This window comes from Atractosteus spatula, chromosome 11 (genome assembly GCF_055471065.1).
Source record: "Atractosteus spatula isolate fAtrSpa1 chromosome 11, fAtrSpa1.hap1, whole genome shotgun sequence".
NCBI lineage: Eukaryota > Metazoa > Chordata > Actinopteri > Semionotiformes > Lepisosteidae > Atractosteus > Atractosteus spatula.
In genome coordinates, this window is record NC_142716.1 from 7936739 (window position 1) to 7950299 (window position 13561).

Consider the following 13561-nt stretch of genomic DNA (forward strand, 5'->3'; position numbering starts at 1 on the left):
GATCCTAAAGATTTTGGATTAGTTTAATACCTGGAAAAGGACACTTCTCTGTCTGTTGTATGATGATCTTGGCTTTTAAAATTGTCTTTTGTGGGGGGAGAAGTATCAGCCATCATGTTAGAAATCAGCTAAAAACCTCCCAGTATGTTCAATATCTCCCTCAGCAATCACTTTGGTGAAAACCAATGTGTCAAACAGGCCTGCAAACAGGAAGTGTATGTGAAGTGTATATTACCATAATTGTAGACAGAAGTACTTTGAGGCTGAAAAGTCCGATTTTGTGTTTTTATTAGGAGGCATTTCCCAAATCCCCTTAGTTTTATTACTTTCAAATTATGCACACACAGATATTCAACGATTTCATTATCTAAACAAAAACATACAAGATGATTTTATTAGCATTATATACATCTTAGCGCTGCACATTTCTTTACAGACATTTCTAGGTTACAATCTCAGATAAACCCCCACCCCACTAAAAACAAATATACAGCTGAAATGAAATTGTGGAACTGTGGTCACACAGCATGTCTGTGATTAGCTTGACAAACCAAACACTGCCTCCAACTGAAATGCAAACATTCAATCATCTGTATTTCTTGTATGACTGTTCCATCTCTTATTACTGTTTTATTACACACCTACAGTAGCAACACCACTGCTTTTTGCCCACAGGGTGTACAATAAAACACGGTCTACATATCCACATTATTACTGTCCTTTGTTTCCTGGCAGTTTTAGTCAGAATGGAGCAAAATACAGAATGCAGAGCGTGAAGGGATACATATAAAGTAACAAAAATAAAAACACAGAGTACACGCATCACTTAAAATATGGGCTTTCAACTTTTTTAAAAATTTTAAAGCAATCCCCTTGACGGATCCTCAAGATCAACTTACTATTCCATTACAAAATGTTAATAAGCGAACTGCAGTTCATCTTAGCCCCTGTAATGATACTGACTTTGTATTGCTATGTTTGTAGGCGCAGGGGGCCCTCTTGAACAGTCTCAAAATTGACCCATGAGAAGCCCAGATGCTGACTGAATACTCTTGATGTAAAAATAGATGAATAATGAATCCTGTTTTTCTAGGTATACTGCTTTAACTGTGTGCAGCACAGTCTTGTTGTCTGCCTATGTGTACGTATTGATCTTTGTTTCATGTGGTCACAACATGTATGTCAGTCTCGCTAATTGCCTCGCATACTGTTTTAGTGTAGGGAGAACCTAATCATTTCGGGCAGTCCTTCACTCCGTCTTGCGACTGACTTCGTCGGCGCCGACAGCATGGCTGCCTGTCTGTGTCGTGGTGTAGGTGGGCACACTGTACTTGCTGAGGACAGACTTAAACTGGGCAAGGGTGGCATCTGTGCGGACTCCTGTCGGGTCAAAATGGGTTCGGCTGACCCTGAATCCTGCTTCTGTGAGATACTGTAGGAACTTATTTAACCTGGTGAGAAGGAGAGAAAGCGAGAGAGTGAATAAACTACGAAGAAAAACATGGTACACTGAATTAAAGTGAAATTTTTAGAATCCTTTGCAGAATAGCAACATGACGACTCCACACTATTCTAAGCAGAGTGTCTGTAAGGCTGGAATTTGGGTACAGACTGACAATGGTGTCATACCACATTTTTGATGGCACAGTAATTTCCCTAATAATGGTATCCCGATAGTTTTTCATCCACTTCTCAGCCTGATGCGATCTGGTATGTTCAAGAAAGTGACAGATCTAATTCTCGGGCAATATCTTCCAGCCCCTTTCATGGGAGGAAGAGATTTGTAGGTGATGACAGAATATGAAGCCATATTACCCAAATATACCCAAATGCACTTTTCAATGGACGGTTCCATTTTGTATGCGGCAGTAGACTGAGCGTGTGTTTTGTATGGTATGGAGGAGATGTGGTCAATCAATGAGATCCCCTTACTTGGGCATGTTCATGCCTCTAATGCTGTGGCGGTGGATGCTGTAGTAGAAAGGAGGGTGTTCTAATGGCGCCTCAGATTTCTGCCTCTTCAGCACATTTCCTGCTTCTTCACTGCTTTTCCTCTTGCCTGCAGACAAACAGAGACTCTTCACACGGGAGAAGGTTTTCTGCTTGGTGAAGGCGCTAGTCAACACTGTATAACCATGGAGCCTAACGTTCCAGCTCTTGTTTTTTCTTAAAGGCATGCAGTCAACATAACAATTCCACTAAGGAGTTAAATAGATTAGTATGGGGTTAAACGTTCTGTTGAAAGTTTTGTCCGTCGGCCACACGAGTGTGGGATTTGTTTCCATTAGTGCAATAAAACCCTCGCTGTTCCTCATGCATGGGCAGTTACTTCTCGGTAGCACAATAGTGCAACCGTTCAGGACCTTCTGCCACGGACTGCTTACTGCTGGAAGCGTCTTCCACTCTCTGAGAGGTTTTAATCAGTACGCCGCATTCTTCTGAGGAAAGAAATACAAAACAAAGTAATCAGAGAGCTGCACACGTGGAGCTGTCGGTTAGCAGGAGGACATGGTAGTCGGGTCTCGACTCTGGAGTACCTTGGCTGACGTGCGATGTAGGGCTATGCACGGAGAACTGTTTGAGCGTCGTGCATTCCGACTCGCAGATCAGCGTCTTCACGAGCGGCAGGATGTCGTTCATGCCATGCTGACTGGCTTCATACAGCATCCGTCTCAGAAACCCAGTGTTGAACAGAGATCCAGCCCTGGAAAGAGGACAAGGCGAGGAAGAAGATGAAGAAGAAGTCCCACAGGAGCGGACGCACAGGCTAAGCTTTCAAGCACTGCTGATGGCCTCAGAGGGACACAGGACGTCCACTGCAACGCAAGCCTCACATACCAGAGCGGCCCCAGCTCCACAGCTGTCTTGCCTGGCATACTCTCATGGCAATTGCATGGCAGCTGTCTGTAGAGGTTTTCTGGAGAGAAAAACAGAGAGGTAGAAACAGTAACTCAAAGAGAACTTGAATAATAAATAGTACTGTTAATAGTAATAGTAATGTTCACAGTCAATCCATCAAAAGCTTACCATTTGTGCATATCATAGACCTTCATTTTATAAATTGTTTAAATTATAACAAAATTATAGAACTAACGAATTTATCATTTTATAGTTAGATGCTACAGGCTTCAGCATCCCAACACATTTTATTTGAACTACAAAAAATGTCTGTAGAAGGCCAAAACTTAGAGCAGTTGACAGATCATTCCTGTGCAAGAAATAAGTCATGTTGTATAAGAGCTCCCTCATTCCAGGTGCTTTTGCTACCTTGAAAACAGACTGACAATCTGATGAAGGCGATATGTATTCTTCCTATTTAACAAATAAGGTCTGTAGCACAGAGGAGTGAAAAGTCCAGACAGACAGGTTTAGCTTGAACCCACTTGAGGTGGGTTCAGCCGTGCTGCTTGAACGTAGCAGTCAGAGCTCCTCTACATGATGAGCAAGAGGACTGACATCTCAGCTCCTTGGCAGTGGTAGGAGTAGGGCTGACGAGGTGTCTGCACAGGGAACGCCTGGATAAAAACGCCCACGTTCTGTATTCATACCTCAGTGACTTGATTAACAGGTTTACCCTTCACCCAGACTTCCATTTCTAAACCTGTAAAATGGGTATCAGTCTGTACTTCTTCATTTACTCTGTTGCATTTGTAAATTGCAATGGTTAGGAAGCAGGCGTGGAGATGTGTGCAAAATATTAAAATGCACTGAAAGGATAAGAATACAGGGTACCTCCATCGTCCGAGAGGAAAAACGGCTGGATGCCAATGCAAATTTCTAAAGCTAATCCTTTTCATTAAAGCTCTTCCTTTTCCATCATGCAAAACGCGGGAACGAAGCACATACCCTCCACCATGCTGCCTGCCTTCAGGAAAACCCTCTCCTCACACCACTGGCAGTGGATGAGCTGGCGGATTTTCTTGACCGATTCGTCGGCCTGGGAGGGGCCTCTCAGCACCCGCACCACCACCAGGACAAAGTGCTCCAGTGCCACAGCCAGCAGCACCTCGATGCCCTTATTACAGCGTGCCGCTGCCCTGAAAGGGGGCAAATCCTGGTCAGGACACGCACATGCACACACACGCACACGCGCTCTGCTGATGTCGCGTCTTCTTTGGCCAAACCCCACGCTCCCCAAACCAAACACTCTCCCCCATTTAAATCGGAGCATTTGAATTGTAAAGATTCACAGGCGTAGGGATTTCGAACGAAAGCTTTCCTAGCACTCAGCTTCCCCATTACAGGCAACGAGTGTTTTGTCCCTTGGTGCGATACGGTGGTGCTGTCAAGCCTCCTGTATATGCTGCCCTACCTTGCCACAGTGGCCACCACCATTCTTGCAGCCAGCTCCTTGTAGTACTCTGTCCGGACCATCTGACAGCCGTAGTGCCTCAGCGTCACATTCAGAGACTTGGAGTAGAGAGAGCCAGTGTCGGTGGACGTCACCGACACAATCCCCAGGTTCCGAACATTCCTGAAGGCCGCATCCAAGTAATTGACGGCTGTACCGAAGGGATCCAGGTGGCTGAAAGCACCAGCCGACACTTCGTGCCATTAAAAGGAATTTTGGACACTGAATACGTGTTTTTAGTTGAAATATCAACAGCCGTTCAGATTTCAGAACTACACCTTTTAGTTACTAGAATATAATACTTTCTTCTGTCAGACTTTCCAGAATTTCCCGGTCCAAGGGTTTGTACTCAACTCTTTAAGTTGATGACACCCTGAAAAATCATCTAACTTTTCTCTCCCTTCCCTCTGGTAAGCGTTATTGGAGCATAAAGGCACAAATTTCCAGACTCAGAGACAGTTTCTTCCCACAAGCTGTCAGATTACTGAACTCTACCCCTACCACTGGCTCACACTGATGTTTTTTTTTTCCTCACACTGCTTGTCTGACTCTTTTATAAGCTATATGTTATTTAACTTCTTGTTGCTGCAGCTGTCCTGTATTTATGTTTTCGGTGATTCCTTTAATGTCTTTGTATTGGTGCATACATGCAAATAAGCATTTTATTGCACTTGTGTATACAACAAATAAACTGCCCTGTACTTAAAAATCCTACATTTACTACATTTACAGGTGGATGCTGCACATTGGTGGTGGTGGAGGGGAGTCCCCATTACCTGTAAAACGCTTTGAGTGGAGTGTCCAGAAAAGCTCTATATAAGTGTAAGCAATTATTATTATTATCATTATTACATGTCACACGCATAGGTGTATGTACTCTGGTGTGCCACTAGGTGGCACTGTGTATTAGCAATGGTAATACACACTTTCACAAGTGGGGGTGCTGTCTCAATGTGGCCATGACTCCACATTGTTTTTGTGAAAGGAGGGCTCTCATCAACTGTTGGATTTGTCTTTTAAAAATAATAGTAAAAAACCTGATTAACCTGCAAAATCCAATGTCACTGAATTTAATTTAATGAACCAAGAGTCTACAAATTAATTACACAAGGCAAAGTACAAACTGTAAAAGATTGTTTTTAATACTGTAAGTTACATAAACTGGCTTATATCTTTATATCTATGATCTCCTCAGATTTAATGGGTTAACCAAATGCAGGTTTATGACCATTGTTTTTAAAAGAATAGTCCAACGGTTGGCGGATGAGAGTCAACATGCCCAGAAACAGCATGGAGTTCTGGCCACATTGATGCAGAACCCCAATGAGAAGTTGTTTAATTACCATTGCTGATACACACCGCCACCTACTGGCGCACCACAGTTTGTCCTCCACCCTACATGTAAAAAACAAATCAAGCAGATAAAAGGGCCTTTTGACCCACTTAAACTACCTATACGATCCAGGTGGATGCTGCACATTGGTGGTGGTGGAGGGGAGTCCCCATTACCTGTAAAGCACTTTGAGTGGAGTGTCCAGAAAAGCGCTATATAAGTGTAAGCAATTATTAATTATTATTATTACTTAACAATATCAATATTATGTATACAGCATTTCAGTTTCTGAACTCCTAACCCGTGATCCTGCTGCAACTCACATGTAATCGAAAGGGCGCAGATGCATGATGACACTGGCATCCATTTTGGTGACCTCAACGGTGGCGATGGGATCTTCCTCTGGCTCCTGCCCCTCTGCGTCGGTGTGCCTCGGGCCGCGGCTCCCCTCCACCCTCATGTGGTTGAGGTGGCAGTTCTCCCTGATCATCTTCACGCAGGCCTCGTTGATGTCGTTGATGGTGACCTTCACGGCGCTGCGCAGGTGCTTCGCCCACTGCAATCCCATGATTCCTGCGCACCGAGGAAGACGTGCGGGGTCAGTATGCGCTCACGCCGGCGGGCCTGGCCTAATTAAACTGTACAGATAAACACAGGCCTCGGGGTGCAGACAGACAATACCCTTCTCCAGGGCAAATTAACATCCGTTCTTCACTTCACAAAGCCAATCGGGAAATCTTTAGCGTAAGCCGTAGGCCCAGCCATTTCGATGCCGTTTTCACAAGGAGAGTGGCAGATTTGTCTCCTCACCAATCAGCCATGAGAAATGTGCAGCGTATCAGGTTTTGAATACAGTACCCATTCATGTTGGCAATATAATCAGTGATTAACCCGCTCAGAAATGTTTCGTTTATCTGAACAGTGTATTTAAAAACTGCACATATCATGAAATGGGACATTTGCATACTCGGCACAAGTCTTTGACAATGGGGCATTTTTCCTGAAATTGTTTTCAGTCTCTCCTGTGGAAATAACCTTGAATTTTGAAAGTTGTTCAGCCTATGGAGTCAGACCACTCTTGAGTTTTGGCATCTATATCAATATGAGGCAGTTTACAGTTTATTCCTGGTTAACATTACAATATATAAAGGAAAAAAACATTATTTTTCAACATGTTCAATGGCAGGGGTCAGCAGGTTTTGTCCTGCAGAGGCCCTGTCCATATGGACTTACAGGTCAGGTCACCCTAAATCATCGATTTCTAAAGATTGGGTAAAGTTGTAAGCTATTGATCCATTAAACATGAGATATGCTCAATTAAATTCCAGTCCTTGAGGACTCAAGGTTTTTAAGACATTTGCTCTCAGTGATCTCTAAAGTAGTCTAACAAATCTCCTGGCTAACCGACTGCAGTTAAACCGTTTGAAGTTTTTAATAGGTAAATACAAAACCTGATGGACTGGAGCTCAACAGGATAAGGACACGAGACCCCTGCTCTGAACTAGTAACCCACAGTGTGCATCCCAACAGGAGACTAAACGTATTCAATGTCAAGATTTGGACAACATTACAATCAGATTGACTTTCCTGCTGGTCTTTGGAATTGTGTAAATTTGCTACTGCCGAATCCCTTTAGGGATACTTCCTCTCGTATGGAATGCTTAAGATGCCACACGCAGCAAAGACACTATTAATCTTGGCCCCTGACTTTCATTTGTATGAGGAACGAAGTCTGCTCTGAATTGAAATGCGTCTATTCAATCTGCATGCTCAATTTCCTGCTCGACGAGCCCCATTGGTTTCCACAGCATTTAAAGCAAAGAGTCCTCACCTGTGGCTCCAAAAGCATCCAGGCACTCCAGTGGGCTGCGCTCCTCTCCGAGCACCGCCAACGAGCAGAACACCAGTTGCCTGCAACAAGAAACAGGCGGGCATCCCGCGTCACTTGATTCTTGCGGAAATGTGTCACGTGCACAAATTGAAAATCGCAGAAATTCCAGCAATGGTCTCCAAGCCAGGCCATGGAGATCTCTGATCCAGTTATTCTTAGGTCACCCTAACTGGCCTTTGATTTAAAGAACGGGAACACTTGTTAAGCCAATTGATCGATGAAGCAAATGGGCTTGGTAATGTTTTGAATCAAGTAATGATCTGAATGAAGGAGAGGGACACTGGTCCTTGAGGGCTGAAGAATATTCAGATTTTTGTTGCAAATGATCTCTTAATTACTTAATTTAACATACTGCCTGTTTATCTGATCATATTTGAATTGTTCTAGACCTTTAGAAATTAGTGAAATAAAGGCTACCTATAAAACTGCTGGACTAGGACTCTGAATGACCGGGATTGGAGGCCCCTCTATTAGAGTATATAAAAAATGATACAGTAAATGACAATTCTAGGAAATTGCCACTATTGCCTCATAGAAAGCGATAAGACTGCAGATTTGTACAGGCTGTATCTCAGGGAAAATCTTTCTTGTAATCTCTGTCCACTATGAGTGAATGTTGCGTGACAAAACGCCAGACGATGTGGGGCTTCTGCAGGAAACGGAAGGGTCTGTGTTCTCTTACCTATTAATTTTCATTTTGCGGTTAAAGTAGGTGTCACTCTTCTGTGGAGTGTTGTGGTTGGGAAGGAGCTGGACATTAGTGCCCAGCTCCTTCATTATTTCATAGGCCTGCCCAGCAGGAGCTAGAAAAGAAAAAAAAACACACAGATTAAGGAAATAAAAAAGAATTGACGTGCAGCAATGATCAATAGTATCCAAGGAGCTCGTCTTTAGACCTGTTCAGAGTCCAGCAAACCAAATACAGGGATATAACCCTATTCTAACTAAGACTAGTACAGAGTGCCAATATAATTAATGGGCCTAAAAGGTGCAAAGAAATTTGGTATGCACACAGGAAGACCACATTCCCAGGAATGATGATGTTATACACTAGTGAGCTCAAGCAGCTGAAGACCACGTCCAGCGGTGCATACAGGCCATGATGGACAGAAATGTGGGCCCATGTCTGGGAAGGATCATCCCATTTACAGGGACCCAAAATTTCATTGCTCTGTATATCAGTTTTCATTCTGTAATTGTTTCAACCAGCTTCGTGGGCTCTCTGTCGTCTATCCCATCACAAATGTAATTCCAGCCGGATGTACCGCCACAAAAAAAACTCTCGCAAGCTCATGTGGAATTCAGCTAATAAAAAACAAACGACACAATCCTAAAGGAAAATGGCCAGAGGAATTAAACAGGCCTTCCTTTCTGAAAGGGGAGATCATGTCGAGCAGTGTCAGTGCTTGAGATCGTGTTGTATTTCAAATCATGATAAAAAACGCCCCTGCCTTCAATTTCAAAAGGGACATCGGTGGCTCCTGTGTAACTCGCTTCGGTCTCCCCTTTGTTGACGTGGCGTTTGAGGTGGCTAATCATGTCGGTCTTGCGGGCGATGGTAACTGAGCACACGACACAGTGGTAATGAGCTACCAGGCGGCTTGACAGCTGAGGAGAAAGAAGTCATCCCATAAGCTTAGACTTCACTGCAACACCAGCACCCAGACAGATCTTTGGTTAGGTTACATTGCCATGTAAAAAAAAAGAAGTTGTTAAATGGTCAGCAGTGTAAAAACTGGCAATAGAAGAAGTCTGTTTCTATTGTTTTTCAGTTGGCTTCATCACTCCGTTCTCCTCCCCTCTGAGAGCTGGTGTGTGGGGAGCGTACTGGCACACTATGGCATCATCCAGGTGGGGCTGCACATTGGTTGTGGTGGAGGGGAGTCCCCATTACCTCTAAAGCGCTTTGAGTGGAGTGTCCAGAAAAGCGTTAAATAAGTGTAAGGAATTATCTTGGTTGGTCACTATCTCAGTATCTCGGCCTCAATCAGTAGAAGAAGCTGGTCTGCTGTATTGTCTACATCAGGAACACTACAATAACAGCACAGACGGTGTGCTTAACTTAAACACAGTAAGAACAATGTTTGAAAAGAAAACATCTGTTGGGACAAGACCACACCTGATCTCCGCTGAGGCCTGGCTTGAGCTGTCGGCAAGGAAGATGGCAGATACACATTCGGTGTCCTGCATGAGGACAAGAAGAAAGCCAATACAGTCACTGTTTATTCAGTCACAACGTTAATAACAAAAGTATAGAACATAAAAACACCCATCTGCATTCAGGAGAAAAAAGTTTCTGTGTAAAATATTTCTTTTATTTCTTTTTATTCTTTTAAGATATAAATACACTCTTAATTTGAGATATTTCATCAAACACAACAAACAGAAATCCAGTGTTACACATAACCAGAAACCTATGCGCTGTTCAAACTTGGAACAGAGACATAAAGTCCATCCTTTATGTATAGAGCTGGCTTCCTCTCAAGTCAGACTATTTTGGATACCAACTTTAAAAGGTTAAGAGCATGAAAAGCCTTACCTTCAAACTCTGCATAAACTTTCCAGTGCAGATTCTGTAAATGTCGACGCAGTTTGTGACTGTAGCAGGCTTTAAATTTCTCTTCAGGGCACAGTGGGCATGCTTTTCTACCAGCTGTAAGATAGAAAAAACTATTTACTCCCCTATGTTTTATATATACCTATGAAGGCCTATATCTTAATTGTATGGCATTAGGTGATCCTATGTGGATATCACATATTTTCAAAAAAGATGGAACAGAAGTCAAGACTGAATCTAATCAGGGACAGGTGCTGTATGACTTACCTCCATTTAGGTCTACCAGCTTCTCCAGGCCTTCGAACTGAGTCTGAATGGAAATATGCTTCTCTGAAACAAATAATCAAAAGATTGTTTTGTCTCCCTTTGCTTAAATTCAATATCCATTTTCTAACAAAGTCTTCCAATTCGGGGTTGGGTGGGGCCAATCCCACCAAACAACAGACACAAGGCAGGGTATACCCTGGGCAGGACACCAGTCCATTGCAGGGTGAATACACGCACACACACTTTGTGGCCAGTATTCCCATAAGCTAATTAACCTACCAGTATGTTTTGAGATTGTAAGGGGAAACCGGACCACCTGGGAAAAAAACCCTATGGGAACAGAGAGAGAGAACATGCAAACTCCACACAGACAGCAACCCAGGTCCAGAATTGAACCCAGGGTCCCAGCGCTGCAAGGCAGCAATGCTGATCACTGTGCCACTGTGTTGACATTATATTTACCAGAAAATAAATCAATAATAGAAATAGGATGGTTTTGTCATCGGTTACCGATCCAGTGTAGGACAGAACACCTGCTAGGAAAGCAAAACAGGTAATAATGTTCACCTGTGGAAGTGGGCAGCGTGGAAGTCTTCCCATTGTCTAGGCTTGGCTCAGTTCGGACATTGCTGTTGCTTGTTTCCACCTCACATACGGCCTCTGCTGCATTGTCTTTGTGTTCGTGCTTTAACTCCTTGGATTTGCCATCATCTACCTTCGTTTTGCAGTCTCTTGAATCCTCTGCACATAAAAAAAAAGTATTCCGTTCTAAAACTTCACTAAGTTTTATTGTCGCACGGCACATCTACCTGTTTATCAGAAAGAGGCTGTAACAGACTTTTTAGTGCCTCCTGTGCCTCTGTTTTGCTATTTTATGTATCTGGCATGCAGACTTTGAGGCAATACATTTTTCAAGGACAAAGGCCAAAGCTGGATTTTCAAGTACTCCAGGGACTGTGGAATCTCTGTTCTGTACTGTATACAAATGTGCAGATTTTGGAGTACTTTATAGGTAACATACTAAAATATGTCTGGGTTTGGTTTTTTTTTCAGGAAAGAAGGTTGTAGTATTTTGTTTAGAAATGGTCTTCTATAGTGTAGCACAAAGAGCGTGAAGTTGCAGAGGAGGGTGTTGGTAGGCCCCTCCCACAACGCAGTGCAGGGTAATAACGATACGCAGGCAAAGCCGGACGCAAGTGTAAGAGGATAAATATACTTGGGTTCGTGTCAGAATTACTACAACTAACAACCAAAAACATTAAGAAATAGGAAGGCTAAGAGTAGCAGTAATTTAATGACTGTGAAAAACTGCCAAAGAAACAACTTTTACTTATTATAAGCCAACGCTAGAGTACTATAAACACATCAAATGTTTTAAATTAAATGTTCTTTTACCCAAATCTACTCAGCGGAAAATAAAGATAAATATTTGGTGGGGAGCAGAGGTAATCTTTTTAAAGGGTGAGTCAATATTTTAGAGTGTACTGTTAGCATAATACCACAACAATACGGTCCTGTTGCAGAGCTCCGTGTCTAGACCATGATTGAAGCTGATCTATCACGACTACTTTTTTAAAAGTAAAAATAACATTAAATAAACTAGATTAAATTGTAAATATTATACACTTCATGGTTATCACAAATATATTTTAGACCGCGACTAGAATCCTCGAAATTTCGTTTATTTATTAGTGGGTCCTGTGGCGGAGCTCCGTGATGAGGCCCTCTATTATTTTGGCTAATAAAAAAAGTCGAACAAAAATAGAAACACTTCTGGGTCACATGCAGAATCAAAGGAGAATCTTAAATTACATCAGATATCTTTTACTAAGTATTACATATTTTTATAAAGTTGTGTTTTCTTACCCTTTTTAGGAACGTCCTCCTGGTGTTGTTGCGAATTGTCTCCTTCCTTCTTTTCCGCCATTTTACTAAAGTAACGTAAACAGCGTACGAGTTTTATTCTGTACCGTTTCTGCGTTGATATCCTGGACAGGCTTGTGGTCATCCAGTCTACTTTTACTATTTAGAAGAAGGGTATTATTAATAATTATTATTATTATAAAACAATATTAAATTGCTTAAAATACAAGAGTAAAATGTAAACAGCGAAATGTCCCTTAGTTTTACATTAAAGTTGTGTTACATACTGTTCTTATTTTACCACACTTAGATGTCTGAAATTTCTGTAATTCAGATGTTTCTGTTTTGTATTATACCTGTAAACCTCAAATTTCAGTCGTAATTTCTATTTTCTGTTCCGTTACACAAATATATACACAAACAAAAAACTACATTTCCCATAAGCCATTGCAGTACTACGCTCTCCCCGGTGTGTAAACGGAAGTTTGGTATTGCAGTCGGGTTGGTTTCAGTAAGTCTCGAATGAAATGTTAACAGAAATGAAAGGTTTTGCACTTGTTATGTGATAACATTATATCTTTCTTTTTAAATAGTATAAACTTTATACTGTATAGTGAAGTAAGGTAAATGTACACCGTTCCAAATACAAAGACGTGTGGGATATACTGGTGCTTAGACTGAAAAAGTAGTTTAGCGTTACAAGGTAAAACATACTATAAACCTGACATTAGATTTCGAGAAGCACATACTGTATGTTCAGTAGATTTAATATTTTCTTAAGGTTGTTGGAAGGTAGATGACGCTGTTTTTTTTTGCTTGAGCAGTAACTCAATGCGATATTTACTTTTTTTCTGTATTTTCGCTGTTTCAGGTTACTCAGACGTTTTATTCTGTTTCACTTAAAACTATTCGCAGTTTGCAGGCACCTGATAAATCTCTGTATTCACCCATGTCTCCATCATAAGTTACGGAAATCAGTCGGATTTCTCTAAGAGGTCTCTAATGATGTGTGTGTAATCACAGTAAGTAATTTGCATGCATATTTTGAAAATAAGGGTTAAGAATGAACTACTGTATATGTAATTTCTGATCCCGATGCAACACATGCCCAAGCATAGAAGAAATGATTTTAAAGCACTTTTTGTTCTTGTCAGTGTTGTCACCCGTCAGCTGGGGTCAAATCAATTACTGTTAAATATATAAAAGATTAGTTTTAAATAAAATGTTAGCAACTGTTCTAAATGCAGAAAGTTAAATAGATGTATTAATGTGTAAGAATGGGTGGCACGGTTATGTACT

At 41.8% G+C, this 13561-nt stretch overlaps 2 protein-coding genes across 7 annotated transcripts in view; one reads left to right on the forward strand and one right to left on the reverse strand.

Annotated features, from left to right (window-relative positions):
* Positions 1 to 273: 273 nt before the first annotated feature.
* Positions 274 to 12331, reverse strand: trmt1l (tRNA methyltransferase 1-like). The gene is made up of 16 exons (XM_088928418.1): positions 12266 to 12331; positions 10967 to 11140; positions 10400 to 10462; positions 10115 to 10228; positions 9695 to 9759; positions 9027 to 9183; positions 8258 to 8378; positions 7516 to 7595; positions 6008 to 6257; positions 4313 to 4525; positions 3847 to 4037; positions 2839 to 2917; positions 2538 to 2704; positions 2385 to 2438; positions 1933 to 2059; positions 274 to 1451 (listed from the first exon to the last, which is right to left on the reverse strand). Exons 1-16 carry the CDS (start codon positions 12324 to 12326, stop codon positions 1250 to 1252), a joined length of 2118 nt encoding a protein of 705 aa, XP_088784544.1. The 5' UTR covers positions 12327 to 12331; the 3' UTR covers positions 274 to 1249.
* A 60-nt stretch (positions 12332 to 12391) lies between these two features.
* The window catches only part of swt1 (SWT1 RNA endoribonuclease homolog), a 30643-nt gene continuing 29473 nt past the window's right edge, over positions 12392 to 13561 (forward strand). The window contains exons 1-2 of one of the 6 annotated variants that reach the window (XM_088927172.1): positions 12392 to 12436; positions 13178 to 13284. The gene's annotated coding sequence lies outside the window, so the exon portion shown is untranslated. Of the gene's footprint in view, positions 12437 to 12728; positions 12774 to 12926; positions 12966 to 13005; positions 13285 to 13561 lie in introns of those variants that run through there. The other 5 variants (XM_088927167.1, XM_088927169.1, XM_088927168.1 and 2 more) reach the window with 5 other exon arrangements.

Excerpts from the sequence above, each read along its gene's own strand:
- trmt1l (XM_088928418.1), bottom strand. The coding sequence starts at position 12,326 with ATGGCGGAAAAGAAGGAAGGAGACAATTCGCAACAACACCAGGAGGAC. Across the intron at positions 9,184-9,694 it reads CAGGCCTCAGCGGAGATCAG|CTGTCAAGCCGCCTGGTAGC; the intron begins GTGTGGTCTTGT and ends CTTTCTCCTCAG. Across the intron at positions 2,918-3,846 it reads GGCAGGCAGCATGGTGGAGG|AAAACCTCTACAGACAGCTG; the intron begins GTATGTGCTTCG and ends TTTTCTCTCCAG.